Raw genomic sequence first — 22,559 nt, forward strand, 5'->3', positions numbered from 1 at the left:
GATTTAATTGCCTGATCCCATCCTTCACCTTAAGGAGAATTATGTGAACAGTTTCTGCTCCTTTGGGGGTATCCACTTCTCCATAGACAGCCTGAAAAATGTATTATTGTTGAGATTCCATTTACATAGTATTTATTAAGTGTTATATCTGCAATCATATTTCAGAGTTCTTGGAAAATACACCATCCAGTTTGAATGTAGAAGACATTGAAGACCTTTTTTCTCTGGCTCAGTATTATTGCAGTAAAACACCAGCCTCTTTTAGGAAGGTAAAAGACAAGGAATGACCTACTATTCTGTATTTCCCATTTTGTACATTATTTTGTTATTTAACTTACATCCACTTCACTTAAAACATGTTTATCATTCTTCTCTTTTTATATGTTCCAATTTTGGATGAATTTTTTTTTTCATTGTGAGTATCTCCCTAGTAGAACAGACAGGTTTAAAAAGATAATGGAAACCAGTTTACCTGTGTACTAATTATTAGTTTTTTTCTAATTGTGAAAAAGTTGACTGAGATATATTTCTTAAATGAGTGCTTTCTTGACTTTAAAAATTGTACTACAAAAATCCTTTGGAGAATATGTATGAGTTCAGCCTTGCACAGCCTTAATGTTGCAGAGGTGTCTTGTTTAAAAAAAAAAAAAAGTCACTTATTTCCAAAGAGACCTAGATCCTTAAAAGACATGTACTTAAATTAAGAAACACTAAATTAGAAGCATGACCAATGTGAACTCCTAGAAAATAAGATTCTAAGAAGCAAAAGCTAATAATGAAAGAGGCACTTCTTTGTATTTACAAAGCAAACAGGTTTCTCAGTGACTTCAGGAGGCTATGACAGCATTAATATTTGGTGTCTTTTTTTAATTGTCTATTTTAGTTATTTATTCAAGAGTCATAGGCTGGTGCTGCGGCTCACTAGGCTAATCCTCCACCTTGTGGCACCAGCACACCGGGTTCTAGTCCCAGTCAGGGCACCGGATTCTGTCCCGGTTGCCCCTCTTCCAGGCCAGCTCTCTGCTGTGGCCAGGGAGTGCAGTGGAGGATGGCCCAAGTGCTTGGGCCCTGCACCCCATGGGAGTCCAGGATAAGTACCTGGCTCCTGCCATCGGATCAGCGCGGTGCGCCGGCCGCAGCGCGCCAGCTGCAGTGGCCATTGGAGTGTGAACCAACGGCAAAGGAAGACCTTTCTCTCTCTCTCTCTCTCACTGTCCACTCTGCCTGTCAAAAAAAAAAAAAAAAAAAAGTCACAGAGCAGAGACAAAGAGAGCTCCCATCTTCTGGTTCACTCCTAGCATTAATTCAATGCAGGTCTCCTTTGTGGGTGGCAGACATCTGAGCAGCTGAGCCATCACTTTCTACCTCCCATGGCCTGCAATGGCAGGAAGCTGGAATTAGGAGCTTGGGCCTGGAATTGAACCCAGGCATTTCATTATGGGACACAGGCATCCCAATGGCTAGAACAAACATCTATCCCTGCCTTTAAAAAAAAAAAAAAGCATTCTGTCATAATAATTTCTACTTGGTAGTTATCATGTCACTGTAATGTTGAGATAATATTATGTTCAGTATAGTTTTTCAGAAGACAGGCGAGGCAAACCTTTTAAAAACATTTTTTTGGGGCCGTCACTGTGGCACAGTGGGTTAACTAACGCCCTGGCCTGAAGCACCAGCATCCCATGTGGGCGCCAATTCAAGACCTGGCTGCTCCACTTCCAATCCAGCTCTCTGCTATGGCCTGGGAAAGCAGTAGAAGATGGCCCAAATCCTTGGGCCCCTGCACCCACGTGGGAGACCCAGAAGAAGCTCTTGGCTCCTGGTTTTGGATCGGCGCAGCTCCGGCCGTTGAGGCCAACTGGGGAGTGAACCATTGGATGAAAGACCTCTCTCTCTCTCTCCCCCTCTCCCCCTCCCCCCCTTCTCCCCCTCTTCCTCTCTGCCCCTTTTCCCCTTTCCCTCTTCCCCTCTCCCTCTACCTCCCCCCCTCCCTCTCCCTCTTCCTCTCCCTCCCCTTCTCCCTCTCCCTCCCCCTCTCCCTCTCCCTCTTCCTCTCCTCTCTTGTGTAATTCTGACTTTCAAATAAATAAATAAATCTTTAAAAAAATTTTTTTGTTGCAGCAGGCATTGTGGCAGAGTTGGTTAAGCCACTACTTGAGGCACCAACATCCCATGTTTAAGAGCCTGGAAGCAAGTCCTGGCTGTTATGCTTCTGATCCAGCTTCCTGCTGGTGTACCTTGGAGGCAGTGATGATTGCACAAGTGCTTCAGTCACACCATCCATATGGGAGACCTGTACTAAGTTCCTGGCTTCTGGCTTCGGCTTTCCCCAGCCCCAGCTTTTGGGGGCATTTGGAGAGCAAACCAGCAAATAGAAGATCTCTCTGTTTCTTTCTGTGTGTTGCTCTTTCAAATAAATAAAAATGAGTGAACATTTTAAAAAACTATTTTCTTAAATAATTTAGATTTGTTTCTAGGAACTAATTTCAGCTGTTTAAATAATTTCCTTATGTAGGTCACTGCAGTTCCAACAATGTTGAGTAAGTTAGAAGGTGTTATGGCAGTTTAGGATACTGAGTGAAAAAGAGGTCATTTTCTTTTTTTTTTTTTTTTGTCTTTTAAAAAAGCACCTTTTATTCTTTAGAAATAGTAAATAACCTACACTAGTAATGGAAAATTCTAGCAGACTGATATGGAACATTATGTTACATGATTTCTACAATTCTGCCACATTTTTTAAAGATATGAGAACTTGTGACCAAATATTTTTAACATTTAATATTTAACTGTAGTTGATAATTGGAAAATAGCTGTGTAGAATGTGTTTTTTCTTAGTCTTTCATCTTGTGTAAACTGGCAGGGACTTTGTGTATGGCCTTATTGTCATTTTTAGCCAATAAGATTTGAGACTATATAAAACGAAGTTTTAAAAATCACATGACTGAAGTGTTATCAGAAGTCTGGTTCTTGTCAATGCTGCCAGATCAGAAAAACAATGACAAAGTTTGAGGATAAAGGAAAAGAAAGTTTAATCTGGTAAATGAGTGTGGCAACAGACTAAATGTCTCAAAACTGCTCAGTGAAGGTGGTCTTCGGCTTTTAAGTAATGCATAAGAGAGGTTGGGCTGTTAAGGATTGTGACTAATGGCAAGTCTGGGGTAGATAGTTGATGAAGCTGTTGTGGAACTGATGATAGAATTTCATCAGTCTCGGATGTCAGTACACTTCCTTGAGAAACTTATTTGACCACTGGACTATATCACAAGGAGGGCATAGCAGGATATTCTGTACAACTAAGTAGCTACAAAATGTTATTTGGCTGGGATCTGAAAAAAGCAAAGTATTGTGTTAAGAGATTTCAGTGTTACATTACAAATTGGGGATTGTAAATTTAAGTCCATCTGGATTGCCAGGAGTTTGTAACTGCACAAAATATATCCACCTTTTCTTTGTATACTCTTATGAACAAAAGGAAGAAGGTTTTTGTTTCTTCTTCACAATGTTTAAAAATTTCTTTTCAAACAGGATAATCACCATCTCTTTGGTAGTACTTTGTTGGGAATTAAGGATGATGATGCAGATCTGAGTCAGGCTCTTTGTTTGGCCATCTCAGTGTCAGAGATCCTTCAAGCAAATCAGCTGCAAGGAGTAAGTAAAGGAAGCCCAATATAGGCAACCAGCACTTCCTGCCTGTTCATTGATGCCCATTAGTAATTATAATTTACTGCAACAATGTGACGCTTTTGCCTTTTGCAATAATTAATGGATCAGATGTGTTCAAATGGCCATTCTTAAACTGCCACCTTGTATGTGATTTTAATTGTTGGTATCTATTTTTGTCACTCTGGACACCAATTTCTGTATATTGTCATATCTTTTTTCATATTTCAACAGTGCAACTGAATGTGGCATTATATAAAGTACTCATAAGGATAAACTTAGTATTTAACAGTTAAATTCTGAGTAGGGGCCGGCACCACAGCTCAGTAGGCTAATCCTCTGCCTTGCAGTGCCGGCACACCGGGTTCTAGTCCCGGTCGGGGTGCCGGATTCTGTCCCGGTTGCCCCTCTTCCAGGCCAGCTGTCTGCTGTGGCCAGGGAGTGCAGTGTAGGATGGCCCAAGTCCTTGGGCCCTGCACCCCATGGGAGACCAGGATAAGCACCTGGCTCCTGCCTTTGGATAGGCGCGGTGCGCTGGCCGTGACGGCCATTGGAGGGTGAACCAACGGCAAAGGAAGACCTTTCTCTCTGTCTCTCTCTCTCACTGTCCACTCTGCCTGTCAAAAAAAAAAAAAAAAAAATTCTGAGTAGTTGCACAGCTAATTGAATTGCATGGCTTAATGCTATAAAGCACAACGCAAAGGAGAATTATGAAAATACACCACAATTTGTGTTCATTACAATACTCATGAAAACCTAATGAGCCAATTTGGCCAGTGATTATTTTTCAGTATATTCTCTTTATTGCTAGCGGTTCAATAGTTAACCATGAGTATGCTTATTTGGAAAGTTGGGTGTGTTCCATCATTGACCAGGGGAAAGCAATGGACACAGGAAGACAGGCCTTTTCCAGTAGATCTCAGTTGAATTTATCTATATGAGTTGTTGAGAAAATTCAAAATAAAAACGTCTTGTGCTTTTTCTGTATCAGAACTAACATTTAAAAACAATGACAAACATATAGTCCAGGTTGAAGAGATCCATGTGAAATTCTTCAGTTCAAATTGGCATTGCAGAACCCAATCTCCCCTCCACCCCAAACAAGTAATATATATAGTTTTTATTTGAATTGTTGTTAATAAATTTATGGATTTATTTGTGAAACTAAGAATATCATATCTAGAGTTGTGCGATATACATTCAAAAATTGGCAAATTCCAGTATAATTAGCTTTATCGATGAAAATATTTTCCTGCTCTATATTTAAAGACTTACCAGTCAAGAATAATATATCAAAAATGTTTTAACTGTTCAAAATGAATAAAAATATTTAGGACCTCGAGGTTATTTTCTTGTTTCTATTCTAATTGGGTCTTCCTTATTCAATGTAAGATGTATTTTTTTAATAAATTTATTCCTCCTCCATTGGCTAATTGTTACTATTATACATTGTAATGTGAACCTCCTGGCAAATTCTAGTATGTCAAATTTTCCCTTTTAGGAAGGAGTCCGATTCTTTGTGGTGGATTGCCGTCCTGCGGAACAGTATAATGCTGGTCATTTATCAACTGCTTTCCACTTAGATTCTGACCTGGTTAGTATAAATGCTGATTAAGTATTTCGTTAAGTAAAGAGAGAAAGTAATTCTTTTCTTTAGCTCAGAAATAAATATACATGTCTCAGATTGGGGATGTTTTTCCTTCTACCTAAGGAGGGAATCTCTGCTTTTCAAAGAAAAGTGTACCTCTCTTTCAGGACACCTTTTGACATCATAAATAGTAGATGAAAACTATTAACTATGGCTTACTGCTGCTTACCATTGTTATGTCATAAGTTCTAAATGTACTATCAGCTACCTGATAGAGCACTTAGCATAGTGCCTTGGACCTGTAAGTACTCTATAAGCATCAGCTTTTGTTATAATTGGGTAAGAATGTTAAAAGCTTTTACTATAAATAATTTTTTAATCCTGAGCACTTATATGTACAGCAAATTACTATTTAATAAGGATAGCATCTGGCATAAGAGTGCTCAGTTGTTAAATTAATATCCTAAAGTCCTATCAATTGAAGAAATGAATAAAGTAAATAATTAAATATTGTCAAATACTTAGAGCCATTGGAAGAACTTATAGTGATATCATTTAAGTCCTTCTTGGGTTATTGGAGGCTTGGGGATGGGGAAAACAGGAAGAGGAGTGATATAGTAACCCTTTTGGCTGAACATGCAGTTTACACTTCTCTTTACCAGCTTATCTGGTGCTGAGACTGAAAGGGGGTGTGAAAGGGCATAGGTGGCGTTTAGAGGAAACTCATGGAAAATGGTGGTAGACCTCAGAGATTATGGACACTGTAGGTGAGAAAGGCCCTCACAGCTTGTTTTATATCCTGTAGGTAAACTCTGTATCTATTTCTTCCTTAATTATTAATTCCTCCCTTAAGCATATTTTTAAGATTATTTGGGATATGGCCTGTGCCGCGGCTCACTAGGCTAATCCTCCGCCTTGTGGCGCCGGCACACCGGGTTTTAGTCTCGGTCGGGGCTCTGGATTCTGTCCCGGTTGCCCCTCTTCCAGGCCAGCTCTCTGCTGTGGCCAGGGAGTACAGTGGAGGATGGCCCAAGTGCTTGGGCCCTGCACCCCATGGGAGACCAGGAGAAATACCTGGCTCCTGCCATCGGATCAGCGCGGTGCGCCGGCCGTGGCGGCCATTGGAGGGTGAACCAACGGCAAAAGGAAGACCTTTCTCTCTGTCTCTCTCTCTCACTGTCCACTCTGCCTGTCCAAAAAAAAAAAAAAAAAAAAAAAAAGCGGAGCTAAGACTTGAACCCAGTTATTCTGATATGGGATGCAGGTGTCTCAACCGACCTCTTAGCCACTAGGCCAAATGCCTATCCCAAATAATCTTTTTTTTTTTTTTTTTTTGACAGGCAGAGTGGACAATGAGAGAGAGAGACAGAAAGGTATTCCTTTTTCTGTTGGTTCACCCCACAGTGGCCCCTGTGGCCAGCACGCTGATCCGAAGCCAGGAACCAGGTGCTTTTCCTGGTCTCCCATGCGGGTGCAGGGCCCAAGCACTTGGGCCATCCTCCACTGCACTCCTGGGCCACAGCAGAGAGCTGGCCTGGAAGAGGAGCAACTGGGACAGAATCTGGCACCCCGATTGGAACTAGAACCCGGTGGTGCCGCAGGCGGAGGATTAGCCTAGTGAGCCACGGCGCCGGTCTAGCTCTGCTTTTGATCCAGATTCTTGCTGATGCCCATCTTGGGAGGCAGTAAGTGGTGATTCAAGTACTTGGGTCCTTGTCACCCATGTCAGGGGAGGCTAGGATGGAGTTCCTGGCTCCTGGCTTCAATCTAGCCCAGCTCCAGCTCTTGCAGGCATTTGAGGAGTAAACCAGTGGATGGACAGTCTCTCCATCTGTCTGTCTCTCTTTCTTTCTGTTACTTTGCTTTTCAAATAAAGTTTAAAAAATATTTTAAAAGGGCTAAACCACCTTATATTTCACAAGTATAAATGAGAATGACTATGTTATGTTATCAGCATTATTAATCATTTTGTATTTTACCAGAATTATAGGTGAAAAATGACTAATAGGTTGAGCTTTTTTTTTTCAAATATGCTTTTGTACAGATTACTTTTATATATAGTCCATTTTTTTCTGTTGAATTGTCATTGTATTTTTTTTTAACTCCCATTATAATAATTTTTTAAAACTTTGGTGGTTGGGGCAGGCATTTGGTTAAGTTGGCACTTGGGGCCGGCACTGTGGCTCAATAGGCTAATCCTCCTCCTTGCGGCGCCAGCACACCAGGTTCTAGTCCCGGTCAGGGCGCCGGATTCTGTCCCGGTTGCCCCTCTTCCAGGCCAGCTCTCTGCTGTGGCCAGGGAGTGCAGTGCAGGATGGCCCAGGTGCTTGGGCCCTGCACCCCATGGGAGACCAGGATAAGTACCTGGCTCCTGCCATCGGATCAGCGCGGTGCGCTGGCCGCGGCGGCCATTGGAGGGTGAACCAACGGCAAAGGAAGACCTTTCTCTCTGTCTCTCTCTCTCACTGTCTACTCTGCCTGTCAAAAAAAAAAAAAAAAAAAAAAAAAAAAGTTGGCACTTGGGACACCCACATCCCAGTACTGGAATACTGGCTCCTCTGCTTCCAATACAACTTCCTGCTAGTGTGTATCCTAGGAGGCAGCAAGTAATGGTTCAGCTACTTGGGTGTCTGCCTTCACCTGGGAGACCTGGATTGAGTTCTAATTTGGTCTGGCCCAGCCCTGGCTGTTGGCAAGCATTTCATGAGTGAACCAGCAGGTGGAAGATCTCTTTCTGTCTCCTGTCTCACTGTCCCTCCAACTTTTCCTCCCCGCTACCTTTCAAATAAAATATAAATAAATTTTTAAAAAATTTTGTAGCTAAATGAATTTTTATCCTTATATCTCCAAACCTAGAGTAGTACTGTCAAATAAGTGTCATTTACTATTTGTGACTGAACTGAGAGATACATGGTTTGGTATGTAAATGGAGTGAAAAAATAGAGCTTGTTTTGAGCTATTATTGTTAGTCACGAGTTCTTCCATTCAATGTTAAAGTCTTTCTGTTATGACACCATGGCATGTTGTCTGTTAGGGGAAAAACAAAAACCAACATGGGGCCGATGCTGTGGTGTAGCGGATAAAGCTGACGCCTGCAGTGTCAGCATCCCATATGGATGCCGATTCGTGCCGTGGCTGCTCCACTTCCGATGCAGCTCTCTGCTATGGCCTGGGAAAGTAGTGGAAGATGGCTGAAGTCCTTGGGGCCCTACACCCATATGGGAGACCTGGAAGAAGCTCCTGGCTCCAGGCTTCGGATCGGCACAGGTCCGGCTGTTGCGTCCAATTGAGGAGTGAACCAGCGGATGGAATACACCTCTCCCTCTCTCTGCCTCTCCTTCTCTCTCTGTGTGTAACTCTGACTTTCAAATAGATAAATCTTTAAAAACAACAACAAAATTTTCTCTAATAGAATATTATTTTTCATAATTTAATCTTTCTGTGAATTTTCAACTTTTGTTCTGATGTATTATAGATCCATTTTTTTTTCTCTTTTCCCAGGGATTTCGCGTGTTTCTTTTTCACTCTTTAAGCTTTGCAAATGTATGTGAAGCATGGGCCTGACAAGTTTAAGAAAAAATTTTTTTAATTGTCTAGATGCTCCAGAATCCATCCGAGTTTGCACAATCAGTAAAATCCTTGCTGGAAGCACAGAAGCAGTCCATTGAGTCTGGCTCCATAGCTGGTGGGGAGCACCTCTGTTTTATGGGTAGTGGCAGAGAAGAAGAAGACATGTATATGAATATGGTTCTGGCACACTTTTTACAGGTATGCTAACATAGATTGTTTCACTTTGGCTTGGTTGTTGCTTTCATCTTGAAGAAGTTTGCACGGATAACTTTTTTGCTTCATATATACTGTCATATTTATCTATAGTTTCCTTTATAGCTGCTTGGTTTTATATTTTGCCAAAACAGGTCATCTTCAAGTTTTTCTCACTTTTTTTTTTTTTTTTTTTTTGACAGGCAGAGTGGACAGTGAGAGAGAGAGACCGAGAGAAAGGTCTTCCTTTGCCGTTGGTTCACCCTCCAATGGCCACCGCGGCCAGCGTGCTGCGGCCGGCGCACCGCGCTGATCCGATGGCAGGAGCCAGGTGCTTTTCCTGGTCTCCCATGGGGTGCAGGGCCCAAGGACTTGGGCCATCCTCCACTGTACTCCCTGGCCACAGCAGAGAGCTGGCCTGGAAGAGGGGCAACCGGGACAGAATCCGGAGCCCCGACTGGGACTAGAACCCGGTATGCCGGCGCCACAAAGCGGAGGATTAGCCTAGTGAGCCGCGGTGCCGGCCTTCTCACATCTTTATATAGTTTACTTTTTAACTTTAAGTCTAGAACCATCAGTAGTTTATTGCTGTGTATAAAGTGACAGGCATGAAAAAAATTCTTTTCCTTGATAGATAACTTGTCAATTTGAAATACTACCTTTTTAGTATATTGAATTCCTCTATGCATTAGGATACTCTGTTATGTTAATCTTTATCCATATTCATACCTTGATACTTTTTACATTAACTATTACATTCATTTTAATGAATAAACAGGGACCTGTGCTGTGGCACAGTGGGTTAAGCCACTGCCTATGACACTGGTATTCCATATAGGCTCCAGTTCAAGTCCTGACTACCACTTCTGATCCAGCTCCTTGCTAATGTACCTGGGAAAGCAGTGGAAGATGGCCCAAGTCCTTGGACCCCTGCACCCAGGGGAAACCCTGAAGAAGCTCCTGGCTCCTAGCTTAGGCCTGGCTGTCAAGGCCATCTGGAGAGTAAAACAATGGATGGAAGCTCACGCTCTCTCCGCTCACGCTGTCTCCGCCTCTTTCTCTCCCTTTGTCTCTCCTCTCTCTCATGTAACTCTGGCTTTCAAATGAAATAAATAAATCTTAACAAAAGAAAAAAATGAATAAACATACACGCATATCTACTCATGACACTCAGCATCTTTCCTTTTTGTGTCTGAATATTGTTTTCAGCAAAACTAATGCAACCTATCCCTCTGCATTCCTTCAAAATCTCACTCGGGAGCTGCGCTGTGGCTCAACAGGTTAAAGCCATGGCCTGTGGCACCAGCATCCCATATGGGCGCCAGTGGCTGTTCCACTTTCTCTCCAGCTTCCTGCTAATGTGCCTGAGAAAGCAGCAGAAGACAGCCCATGTCTCTGGACCCCTGTATCCACATGGGAGACCCAGAAGAAACACCTAGCTCCTGGCTTTGACCTGGCCCAGCCCTGGCCATTGAGGCTATCTGGGGAATGAGACAGCGGATGGAACATCTCTCTCTCTCTCTCTGTCCTTCTCTATGTAACTCTGCCTTTAAATATATATATAAAGATTTATATATATAAATATATATGTATGTATATGTATATATGTATATATATATCTATAAAACGTAAAACCTCATTCAGTAATGACTCTTTCTTTACATAAAAATTATGACTTATTAAGTGTTTTTGGTACTTTATACCAAGTCCTTACTTTGTATCATCTTGAGCTGTGGAATCAAAGATTACATGTAAGCATGGTGTTAACAAATTATTTCATTTGAATTATTTTATATTCATGTTGTATCTTACTGGGAATCTGGCTTGAGAAAATCAATCTAAAATTCTTGAAGGCAAAGCCAGAAAAGGAAGAAGGTATTTGGGGGAGTAATTGTAAAATAGTTTTAAATCTTATTAAAGATCTTATACACTTATATAGAATAACAAAAATAGGAACCCAAGCACATTTTTAAAAAGATTTTTATTTTTTGAAAGGCAGAGCAACAGAGAAAGGAGAGAAAGAGAGATCATCCTACTCGTTGGCTCTCTTCCAAATGGCCACAACTCTGGGACTGGGCCATGCTAAAACCAGGAGCCTGAAGCACCAACCTGGTCTCCTACATAGTTTCCAGGGGCCTAAGTACTTGGGCCATCTGCTCCTTCTCAAAAACATTAACAAAGAGCTGGATGGGAAGTGGAGTAGCAGAGTCTCAAACCAGCACTCCAATATGAGATGCAGTGGCTTAACCCACCGCATCACAAAGCCCCCCAAACACATTTTACTCATACATTTAACTGGCCTATTTTTAAAAATGATTCAGTGGGCCGGTGCTGTGGCTCACTGGGCTGATCATCTGCCTGCAGTGCTGGTACCCCGGGTTCTGGTCCCAGTTGGGGCACCGGTTCTGTCCCAGCTGCTCCTCTTCCTGTCCAGCTCTCTGCTGTAGCCCAGGAAGGCAGTGGAGGATAGCCCAAGTGCTTGGGCCCTGCACCCGCATGGGAGACCAGGAGAAGCACCTGGCTCCTGGCTTTGGATCGGCCACAGCGCGCCAGCCGTAGTGGCCATTTCAGGGGTGAACCAACGCAAGGAAGGCCTTTCTCTCTGTCTCTCTCTCACTGTCTCACTCTGCCTGTCAAAAAAAAAAAAAAAAAATGTTTCAGTGTAAACTATATATTGTGAGAACTGCAATATAGCAAGGGTTTTCAATACGTGACTTTTTATTCAAATTCTTGATAAAGTTATAGAAAATTTCTTTAAAGATTTATTTTATGTATTTGAAAGGCAGAGTTACAGAAAGAGGGAGAGGGAGAGACAGAGAAATCTTCCATTCGCTGGTTCACTCCCAAGATAGCCACAACAGCTAGGAGCCTGGGCCAGACCAAAGGCAGGAGCCAGGAGCTTCTTCTGGATCTCTCACATGGGTGCAAGGACCTGGGCCAACCTCTACTGCTTTCCCAGGCACATCAGCAAGGGGCTGGATTGGAAGTAGAGCTGCTGGGACTTGAACTGGTGGTGTATGGAAAGCCAGCATCACAGGCAACAGCTTTACCCACTATGCCACAACAGAGCTATGAAGTTACAGAAAATTTTCCCCAAGTTTGTATCATGGAACATTTCAAAGAATTGAAAAGTTAAGAGTTGAATACTTAACTTCTTTATAATATAATCATATAATAATTATACTTTTTTTAATCTGTGCAATTTTCTCTATTCTTCCTAGTATCTAAAATGGGACATTGCATTTTATTGATGTCCTGTAACCATACACCTCTTTTAATTTACAGATTCCTTCTTTCTCTTTTTTCTTTGCATGTATTTGTTGAAAAAAGCGCAATTAATTTGTTGTATAGTTTCCTACATCCTGGATTTTGCTCTTTAGATTCACACAGTATCATTTGTCAGGCTTTGTCCCTTGTATTTCCTGTAGGCTGGTATTTAGGTTATAGACATCTAGGTTAGATTGCTGGAGGCAAGGGGTCCTGGAGAGGCGGAGTTTTCTTTGAGTTGGTGACAAATACTGTCCAGATGTCTTATGTGTGTGAGTCTCTCTCTCTTTCTCTCTCTATCATTACTTAGATGCATTATGTTTTTAATGGCTTGCAAAATCGTAACATTCTGTCATTCTTCATAATTAACTGTACTATTTCCAGATGTGTTGCTTTTTTTATAAAGGATATAAAATTATGCAAGCTTTTAGAAATGACTCTGATTATATCATAAAATATTATTTTGATTTTAGTATCCCATTATTGTGACTACACTAAAATAATAATCAACAGACTTGTTAATAGCAAGGAAGTTGTCCCCTTCTTCCCAGACCTTACATTACACAAAGTAAATGTCTATTTTCTCTGTGCTAAAGTCTAGACATTTAATGGGTAGCCATATAATACATATAAAATGCAAACATATAATATATAAACATTTACCAATGTTTTAGAACTATCAGAACCTTTAATTAAGTTGCATTTTGTAATTTAAATTTAATTTTCTGTTACAGAAAAACAAAGAATATGTGAGTATTGCCAGTGGAGGATTTATGGGTAAGATTTAATTTGTTAATTTATTTGTCTCTGCTTTTTAGAGAAAATTACATTAATTATAAGCAGAGCTGATTTGGAATAACAATATTAGTGGGGCCGGTGCCGTGGCACAGTAGGTTAATCCCCCGCCTGTGGCGCCGGCATCCCATATGGGCGTCATTTCTGGTCCTGGCTGCTCCTTTTCCAATCCAGCTCACTGCTATGGCCTGGGAAAGCAGTAGAAGGTGGCCCAAGTGCTTGGGCCCCTGCACCCACTTGGGAGACCAGGAAGAAGCACCTGGCTCCTGGCTTCAGATTGGCGTAGCTCTGGCCATTACAGCCATTTGTGGAGTGAACCAGTAGATGAAAGACCTTTCTCTCTGTCTCTCCCTCTTCCTGTCTGTAACTCTACCTCTCAAATAAATAAATAAAATCTTTTTCAAAAAATTTTTTTTAAAAAGGAATAACAATATTAGTAAAAGAATAGATTTTCTGTTTAGTCATTCAAGATTTTCAGAAAAGACAGGCCAGCAAGAACATATAGATAGCAGACAAACATAACAGGTAATTGACATGAGTGAATATTTGATGAAATACTATTTGAATAAATGTGTTTAATTAGCTTAATATTTCTGTAAAACTACATGAAAAATTACCTGTATTATTTGCCTCTAAAGAGGAGTTGGAGGGACCAAGAAATGAAAGTTCGAGGTATCCTTTTCTCTGTATACCCTTCGTTCTGTTTGGCAGTTTTATTTATAGTTTTATTATATTTTTAAAATATTTACTTATTTATATATATATTTGAAAGACAGAGTGAGATCTGCAGTCTCCTGGTTCACCTCCCAACTGGTTGCAATGGCCAAGGCTGGGCCAGGCCAATGCTTAGAGCCAGAAACTCTGTCCTGGTCTCCCACATGGGTGTCAGAGGCCTGAGTACCTGGGCCGTCTTCTGCCACCTTCCCATGTGCATTAGCAGGAATCTGGATCAGAAGCAAGGATGCTGAGACTCAAACTGGCACTCTGATAACAGGATGCCAGCATCACAAGCAGTGGTTTAACACAATGCCAGCCCATCATTTTAAATGTAGTAACAGCTAAATGTTGTCTAAATGGAATAAAACAAGCTGTATTTTCAAATCTGCAGAATAATATATAGTAATCTACAATAGTAAAATTGGAAAGATCTCTGCAGGCAAGTATTTGATAATTTTGAAGGATTGCTTTATGGCAGTAAGATTAAAACAGAGCATTTCTTATATTAGAAAAAGTGATATCATGAATGTACTAAACTGTAAATACTGGGAGAAATTAATGGTAAAAGCAAATCTATAGATGCCAAAAGTAACTGAATTTTGGGTTTTAATCATGGCAGTCTTATATGAAATAAGTTCTAACATAATATAATTTTTATTCTGTTTCTTAGAATTTCTGATAAATTAGGATGTATTGTATACTTTTGCCTTTACTGATATTATCAAGGATTTTCGCTATCTCATATGTATCATGACCTGATAGCTGACTATTTTTGAGGCTCCTACCCTGGGTTATCTACAAAAGGGATTCTTTTAATTAATGCTGAACAAGTACTACCCCAATGTCCGTTGTTATTTGTTAGGAATCCTGAAGCTTGGTTATTAGACTTGTAATTCTAAAAAGGCTCCACAGAGCATTTTTTGTATTATTGTCTAGACTTTAGAAACTTTTGAGGGTCCAGCACTGTGGCCCTGGCATCCCCTATGGGCATCTGTTAGAGTCCCAGCTGCTTGACTTCCAATCCAGCTCCTTGCTAATGCACCTGAGAAAGCAGTGGAGGATGGCCCAAGTGCTTGGGCCCCAGTACCCACATAGGAGACCTGGAAGAAGCTCTTTTATTTATTTATTTGAAAGGCAGAGGTACAGAGAGGCAGAGGGAAAGGGAGGTCTTCCATCTGCTGGTTCACTCCCGAAATGGCTGTAACAGCCGAAGCTGGGCCAATTCAAAGCCAGAAGCTTCTTCTGGGTCTCCTACATGGGTGCAAGGGCCCAAGGACTTGGGCCATCTTCTACTGCTTTCCCAGGCCATAGCAGAAAGCTGGATTGGAAGTGGAGCAGCCAGGACTCGAATCAGTGTCCATACAGGATGCTGGCACTACAGGTGGCAGCTTTACCCACTACACCACTGTGCTGGCCAAATAAATAAATCTTAAAAAAAAAAAAAAAAGGAAAAGAAACTTTTGAAAAACCATGAATTATTTCTTTTACCAGGAATAGTCCCTGTTTCCTTAACTGTTAATGCCTAGGACCGCTTTTTTATATTTAGAGAAGAATTGATTAGGATTTCTCTTTGGTAGAACAAATGCCACATTAGGTTTGTGTTAATCCTTTGTCATAAAAATGTTGCAGAGATTATGTTAATACTTAAAGTTGCCTTCTCTGAAGGAAAACATAAAGCCTATGCAAATATCACCACCTTCAGGGGTGATTAAAAAATGTTATCTATGGGGGCCAGCTCTGTTGCCTAGCAGGTAAAATCCCTTATGGGTGAGTCACAGCTGCTCTTCTTCTGATCCTGCTATCTGCTATGGCTTGGGAAAGCAGTGGAGAATTGCTTGGGTTCTTGGGCCCCTGTACCTGTGTGGGAGACCTGAAGGAGGCTTCTTGCTTTCTGGCTTTGGATCGGTGCAGCTTTGACTGTTGTGGCTATCTGTGGGGAGTGAACCAGCAGATGGAAGACTTCTCTCTCTATCTCTGTCTCTGCCTCTCTGTAACTCTGCCTTTCAAATAAATAAATAAATCTTTAAAAAAAAGTTACCTGTGTACAGAGGGCCTTAGAAGGAAGAAGAGGAAGGTTTGCTGTAGCCAAGAGTCCCTTTACTCCTTTGTGAAAGTGCAGGAAGAAATACCTGTACTTTGGTAATGAGTCTTTCCAAAGAGGGTTAAGATTTCATGTTTTATTTTGCTTTTCGTATTTATCTTAGCACTGCAACAGCACCTGGCAGACATTAATGTGGATGGACCAGAAAATGGATATGGTCATTGGATTGCTAGTACCTCAGGCTCAAGGAGCAGCGTCAATTCTTCCATTGATGTAAGTGTATGTGTAGAATATGTCACCAGACTTGGATAGAGGTAATTAATTACTAAACCCTCACCATAACAGAAATGGAGTTAAAATATTTTAGGCTCACACAATAAGGAACAACATTATTGGGAGGTTAATGAAGTGATGGAGGAAGCCTGCATAACTGAACTAGTCAGGAGTTCTTGAGGTCCAACTGCTCAATTCAAATTTCTCCCTGTCTAGCTGCAGTTTGGTTTTACCCAGTGACAGTTACATGCTCCTGCTTAAATATCAGTGGAGTCGAGAGCATTTCAGTCATGAAAAGCCAAGACACTGTGATAATAAATGTCCCACATGAAGGACCTCGGTGGGTGAGACCCCAGAGAAAGAAGTGGTCATCAAAGAAGGAGGTACTTTTCTCTGAAGGGAGGAGAGAACTTCCACTTTGCTTATGGCCTTGTCTAAATACTGATAGACTTTGTGAATTCAAGAGGCTTCCATAGCTGAGGCAGCTCTTGTCAAGAGCCTTGGGTGATCGCTGACATCATACATAAGAATGTTGTTAAATTAACAACAGGAGTCACTGTTCACTAACTTCCCATTCAGGACCTCTGTCCCTAAAGAGTTGTATTGTAAGTATGTCTAAGTGCTTGCAAAAGATGTGTCATTCTTGGGTGCTTCTTTAAAGTTAATTAAGTTTCTTTAAAAAAAAAAAAGTGATATTAATTTCAAAATGCAATGACTTGGAACAGCTCATGTCTCTACTGTTGAGGAACAGTTTTTTGTTTTTTGGTTTTTCTGTGCAAGTTGTTGAACTCTTAGTATAGAGTTGGTCTTCTACGTATAAAGTTAATCAAAAATGGATCTTACTGGAGAATGTGACTAGGAATGGGAGAGGGAAGAAGAGGAGGAGAAAGAGGGGTAGGAGTGGGGCTGGGAGGGTGGGTATGGTGGGAAGAATCATTATATTCCTAAAGTTGTACTTATGAAATGCATGAAGTTTGTATTCCTTAAATAAAAGATTTCTTTGGGAAAAAAAAATCAGTGGGGATAATTCTGGATCCAGTGATTAGCTGGGACTCTTGAGAAAACTGATTCTAGGAATCTCCCTATTAGTTTAGGCCAGGAAAAATACTAGGGCTCTTGCTTGTATCTCCTACGTGCTATGTCTGTGCCCCGCGCCACTACAACTTAAATTATTAGGACTTCAGTCTGCCCACATTCAAGAATGGGCCAAGCAGGGGCTGATATTGTGGCACAGCATGTTAAGCCACCTCTTGTGACACCAGCATCTAGTATTGGAATGCCAGTTTAATTCTTAACTGCTCTGCTTCTGATCCAACTCTCCAATAATGTGCCTGGGAAAGCAGCAGAGAATGGTTCAAGTGCTTGGGCCCCTGCCACTCATGTGGGAGACCTGGATGGAGTTTTGGGCTCCTGACCAAAACTAGCCCCAGCTTTTGGGACTAGTTGGAGAGTGAACCAGCAGATGCTAGCTCACTCTCTTTCTCTCTCTCTCTCTCTCTCTCTCGCTGTCTCTGTCTCTGTCTCTATCTCTGTCTCTCCTCTTTCTGTCACATTGCCTTTCAAATAAATAAATAAATCTTTGTTAAAATACTATTGTCAATCCTATCATGTTTTAGTTATTGACATGTGCATTACTGCAGGGTTTTATTTTTACTTTTTTTTTTTTATTTATTTATTTTTTGACAGGCAGAGTGGATAGTGAGAGAGAGAGACAGAGAGAAAGGTCTTCTTTTTGCCGTTGGTTCACCCTCCAATGGTCACTGCAGCTGGCGCACCGCACTGATCCGATGGCAGGAGCCAGGTGCTTCTCCTGGTCTCCCATGGGGTGCAGGGCCCAAGCACTTGGGCCATCCTCCACTGCACTCCCGGGCCACAGCAGAGAGCTGGCCTGGAAGAAGGGCAACCAGGACAGAATCCGGCGCCCCGACCGGGACTAGAACCTGGTGTGCTGGCGCCGCAAGGCGGAGGATTACCTAGTGAGCCGCGGCACCGGCCTTGCAGGGTTTTGCTATAGAGGATAAATCCATGTTTTTTTGTTTTACTTTGGAAATATTTGTGTATAAGTCTTAAGCTTTTTCAATATTCATAGCAGTTGAATTAGATGTCATTAAATCATTTTCTTAACAAATACTAGTCCTTGTATATGTAATGGTTTTTCTTTAAAACAAATATAAAGGAAAACTGCAGTACAAGCTCTTGGTTACTATCTGAACTCACGTACCTCTCTCTGTCTGAACTGACATACCTGGGTTCAGATTTCGTCCCTGTAACTTCCTTCTTCATCTCAAGCAAATTCTTTCAGCTGTGGTTTCTCCACTTATGGAGTAGAGATGATAATAACAGAACCTTCTTCATAAGGATGACTTGAGGATTAAGTGTGCAAGCATATGTATAGTCACTAAATACTTAATATTTATTTTTTTAATAATCCTTACTAGATATATTAATTGAAGTTTATCTTTAGCCATGTACATGAAAGCTGACTATTGTCATATTATCGGAATTCCCTTAGAAGTTTGGTTTTAACTTGATCCTCCAGATATCTAAGAGCTCTTCATGTGAAATCATCATTTATTTAATAATAAACATTGGCTGTTTAAAATTTTTTTAAAGATTTATTTTGTCGCTCCCCCTCTTCATGGAGGAACGACACTAAACCCTGCCTAGGCTTCATATCCGAGTCACGGCACCATTATGTCGCTCCCCGTCTTCATGGAGGAACAACACAGGACCCTGCGCTGTTCTTTTGTCTGCTCAGCCCTCCCCGGGTTTGCTGCTGGTTCTTCCCGGGTTGGCTACCGTCCCTCCACCTCCGTGGAGGGGCGGGCCCCCTGCCACTTTCCCCACTTCCGCAGGGGAGCGGCACACCGCCGGCCGGCTCTCTCGGGGGCTGCTCAGATGTTCCTCAGGTGTTCCTGGTGCATGTTGTCTCTCTCCTCCTTTATAGTCCTCTTCCACCAATCCCAACTCTGCTACCCACACGCTGAGTACGCTGCTCTCCTCCAGTCAGGAGCAGGTCCTACAGTTTATTGGTTGAACTGGAGGCAGCTGTGTAGAAGCTGTTTCCTCCTCTCCCAGCGCCATATTGTGGGAGAGCAGATGCATAGAATAAGTCTTAATTCCAGTAACAGTCTGAGTTGCTCCCAGTTGCTCCCCACATTATTTATTTATTTGAAATGCAGAGCTAGAGAGAGAGAGAAATCCTCCAACTTCTGGCTCAATCCCCAAGTGGCTGCAAGGGCCAGAGCTGGGCCAGATGAAAGCCAGGAGTCAGGAGTTTCTTCCAGGTTTCTTATGTGAGTAGTGGGGGCCCAAGGACTTGGGCCATCTTCCACTGCTTTCCCAGGCACATTCGCCTGGAGCTGGATCGGAAGCGGAGGAGCTGGGACTTGAACTGGTGCCCAATTGGGATGCCAGCATCGCAGGCATTGGCTTTACCTGCTAAGCCGCAGCACTGGCCCCTGTTTAAATTTTATATTTTTTATTTTTCTTAAAGATTTATTTATTTTAAAGTCAGAGTTATACAGAGAGAGTTATAGAGAGAGAGAGAGAGGTCTTCCATGCGCTGGTTCACTTCCCAGTTGGCTGCAATGGCCGGCGCTGTACCGATCCAAAGCCAGGAGCCAGGAGCTTCTTCCGGGTCTCCCATGCGGGTGCAGGGGCCCAAGGACTTGGGCATCTTCACTGCTTTCCCAGACCATGGCAGAGAGCTGGATCGGAAGTGGAGCAGCTGGGACTTGAACCAGCAACTATGTGGGATGCCAGCACTGCAGGTGGCAGCTTTACCCACTACACCACAGTGTTGGCACCCCCTGCTTAAATTTTAATAACTGAATAAAGTATATGTATTATAATTTGTTTAATTAGTATCTTGTTGCATTGCTTTCTTTTTCTACTACAAACACTATTAATAACATTCTATCGCAATTTTTCTAGTATTATATTGGCAGATGTTATGATTATTTAATGCTAAAGTGGAATAACGTGATAAAAAAAGATGACATGTCAGAATCCTTAAAATTCTGTATGATTATTATGTATTCCTCCGAAAAACGTTGACATTTGTATTTCCATCCACAGCATTGCATATAGTCTTTTTTTTTTTTTTTTTTTTTGTAGATGTATTTATTTATTTGAAAGGCAGAGAGAAAGAGATCTTCCATCTGCTGGTTCACTTTCCAAATGGCCATAATGGCCAGAACTGGGCCAAACCAAAGCCAGGAGCCTGGAGCTTATTTCTGGTTTCCCATGTGGTTGCAGGGGCTTAAGTACTTGAGCCATCTTCCACTGCTTCCCTCGGCACATTAGCAGAGAGCTGGTTTGGAAGTGAAGCAGCCAGGACTCGAACTGGCACACATGTGGGATGCCAGCACTGCAGGCAGAGGCTTATATATTTCAAAGATTTATTTATTTATTTGAAAGAATTAGAGAGAGGGAGAGAGACAAAGAGATCTTCCATCCTCTGCTTCACTCCCCAAATGACTGCCAGAGATTGCCATTCATATTTGAAGTAGTTTATATATATATATAAATTATATATAAATATTTTATATTCACTCCCCAAATGGCTGCCAGAGATTGCCATTCATATTTGAAATATTTTATATTTATATATATAAATTATATATAAATATATATTTTGTTTGTGTGTCTATTTTAGTATTTTATTTTAAAAATAATCATTATGTATTTATGTGTATGTAAATATAGTTTTGTTTCATTTTTTTCACTGAATATAGGAGCATTTTCTAGTGATTTCTGATTTTTTAGTATGTTTTTTAATGTTTATATAATTTTCTATCAAATAGTACCTAGGTCTGTGATACTATTTCTGATGGTTTCCTTCCCATAATTTTTGAAGAATTAGTAAAACATAGGGTCACTTTTAAAAACATTTGACACTCTTCACAAAATTGCCCTCTAGGGTATATGTTGGCAATTCAGTGAAGCAGTTTAAGAATTATGTCCATGGGACCAGTGTTGTGGCATAGCAGGTTAAGCCTCTGCCTACAACACCAGGATCCCATATGGGTTCTGGTTCAAGTTCTGGCTGCTCTGCTTTGGATCCAGCTCCCTACTAATGGTGCCTGGAAAAGCAGCAGCAGGTGACCCAAGTGCTTGGGTTTCTGCATCCGTGTTGGAGATCCAGAAGAAGCTCCTGGCTCCTGGCTTCAGCCTGGCCCAGCCCTGGCGATTGTGACCATTTGGGAAGTGAACCAGCAACATAGGTCTCCCTCCCTCTCTCTCTCTGTCTCTCTCTCTTCCTTTCTCTTTCAAATAAATAAATAAATAATGTCCATACCTTTTGGGGCAGGCTTTTGGCACAGCTGTTAAGCTGCCACTTGGATGCCTGCATCCCATATCAGAGTGCCTGCATTTGAATTTTGACTCTCCTACCAGATTCATGCTAATGTACACCCTGGGAGGCAGTTGTAGATGTTTCAAGTACTTGGGCCGGCGCCCCGGCTCAATAGGCTAATCCTCCGCCTGCGGCACCGGCACACCTGGTTCTAGTCCTGGTCGGGGCGCCGGATTCTGTCCTGGTTGCCCTTCTTCCAGGCCAGCTCTCTGCTGTGGCCAGGGAGTGCAGTGGAGGATGGCCCAAGTGCTTGGGCCCTGCACCCGCATGGGAGACTAGGAGAAGCACCTGTCTCCTGGCTTCAGATCAGCGTGGTGCGCCGGCCACAGCGCACCGGCCACAGCGGTCATTGGAGGGTGAACCAGTGGTAAAGGAAAACCTTTCTCTCTCTCTCTCTCTCTCTCTCTCCACTCTGCCTGTCAAAAAAAAAAAAAAAAAAAAAAAGATGTTTCAAGTACTTGAGTCCTTGCCACCCATGTGGGAGACTCAGATTGAGTTTCTGTTTTCTGGTTTCTGCCTGGCACAGCTTTGGCTGTTATAGAAATTTGGGGAGTGAACCAGTGTTTGAGATCTCAATCCCTGTGGCCATCTCTGGCTTTCTGTCTTTCAAATAAAATAAATAATTTTTAGGAAAGAATTGTATCCACATCTATTATATATATTTATTCCTTCCTTCCTTCCTTCCTTTCTTTTTTCTTTTTTTTTTTTTTTTTACAGGCAGAGTGGACAGTGAGAGAGAGAGACAGAGAGAAAGGTCTTCCTTTGCCTTTGGTTCACCCTCCAATGGCTGCCGCGGCCAGCACACCGCGCTGATCCGAAGGCAGGAGCCAGGTGCTTCCTGGTCTCCCATGTGGGTGCAGGGCCCATGTACTTGGGCCATCCTCCACTGCACTCCCTGGCCACAGCAGAGAGCTGGACTGGAAGAGGGGCAACCGGGACAGAATCCGGTGCCCCGACCAGGACTAAAACCCGGTGTGCCGGCGCCGCAAGGCGGAGGATTAGCCTAGTGAGCCGCGGCACCAGCCATATATTTTTTAAAAGATTTATTTTATTTATTTGAAAGAGTTACAGAGGGGGGGGGGGGGAGAGAGAGAGAG

At 42.1% G+C, this 22,559-nt stretch overlaps 1 protein-coding gene across 2 annotated transcripts in view; it reads left to right on the plus strand.

The window, feature by feature from the left end:
* Nucleotides 1-22,559, plus strand: part of TBC1D23 (TBC1 domain family member 23) — an 83,024-nt gene that overhangs the window by 41,367 nt on the left and 19,098 nt on the right. For both annotated transcript variants that reach the window (XM_070071986.1, XM_070071985.1), the window contains exons 8-13: nt 166-269; nt 3,526-3,648; nt 5,162-5,254; nt 8,846-9,016; nt 13,012-13,054; nt 15,994-16,103. In XM_070071986.1, the coding sequence (XP_069928087.1) occupies nt 166-269; nt 3,526-3,648; nt 5,162-5,254; nt 8,846-9,016; nt 13,012-13,054; nt 15,994-16,103 (644 nt within the window). The remainder of the gene's footprint in view (nt 1-165; nt 270-3,525; nt 3,649-5,161; nt 5,255-8,845; nt 9,017-13,011; nt 13,055-15,993; nt 16,104-22,559) is intronic.

This window comes from Oryctolagus cuniculus, chromosome 4 (assembly GCF_964237555.1).
Source record: "Oryctolagus cuniculus chromosome 4, mOryCun1.1, whole genome shotgun sequence".
Taxonomy (NCBI): Eukaryota; Metazoa; Chordata; class Mammalia; order Lagomorpha; family Leporidae; genus Oryctolagus; species Oryctolagus cuniculus.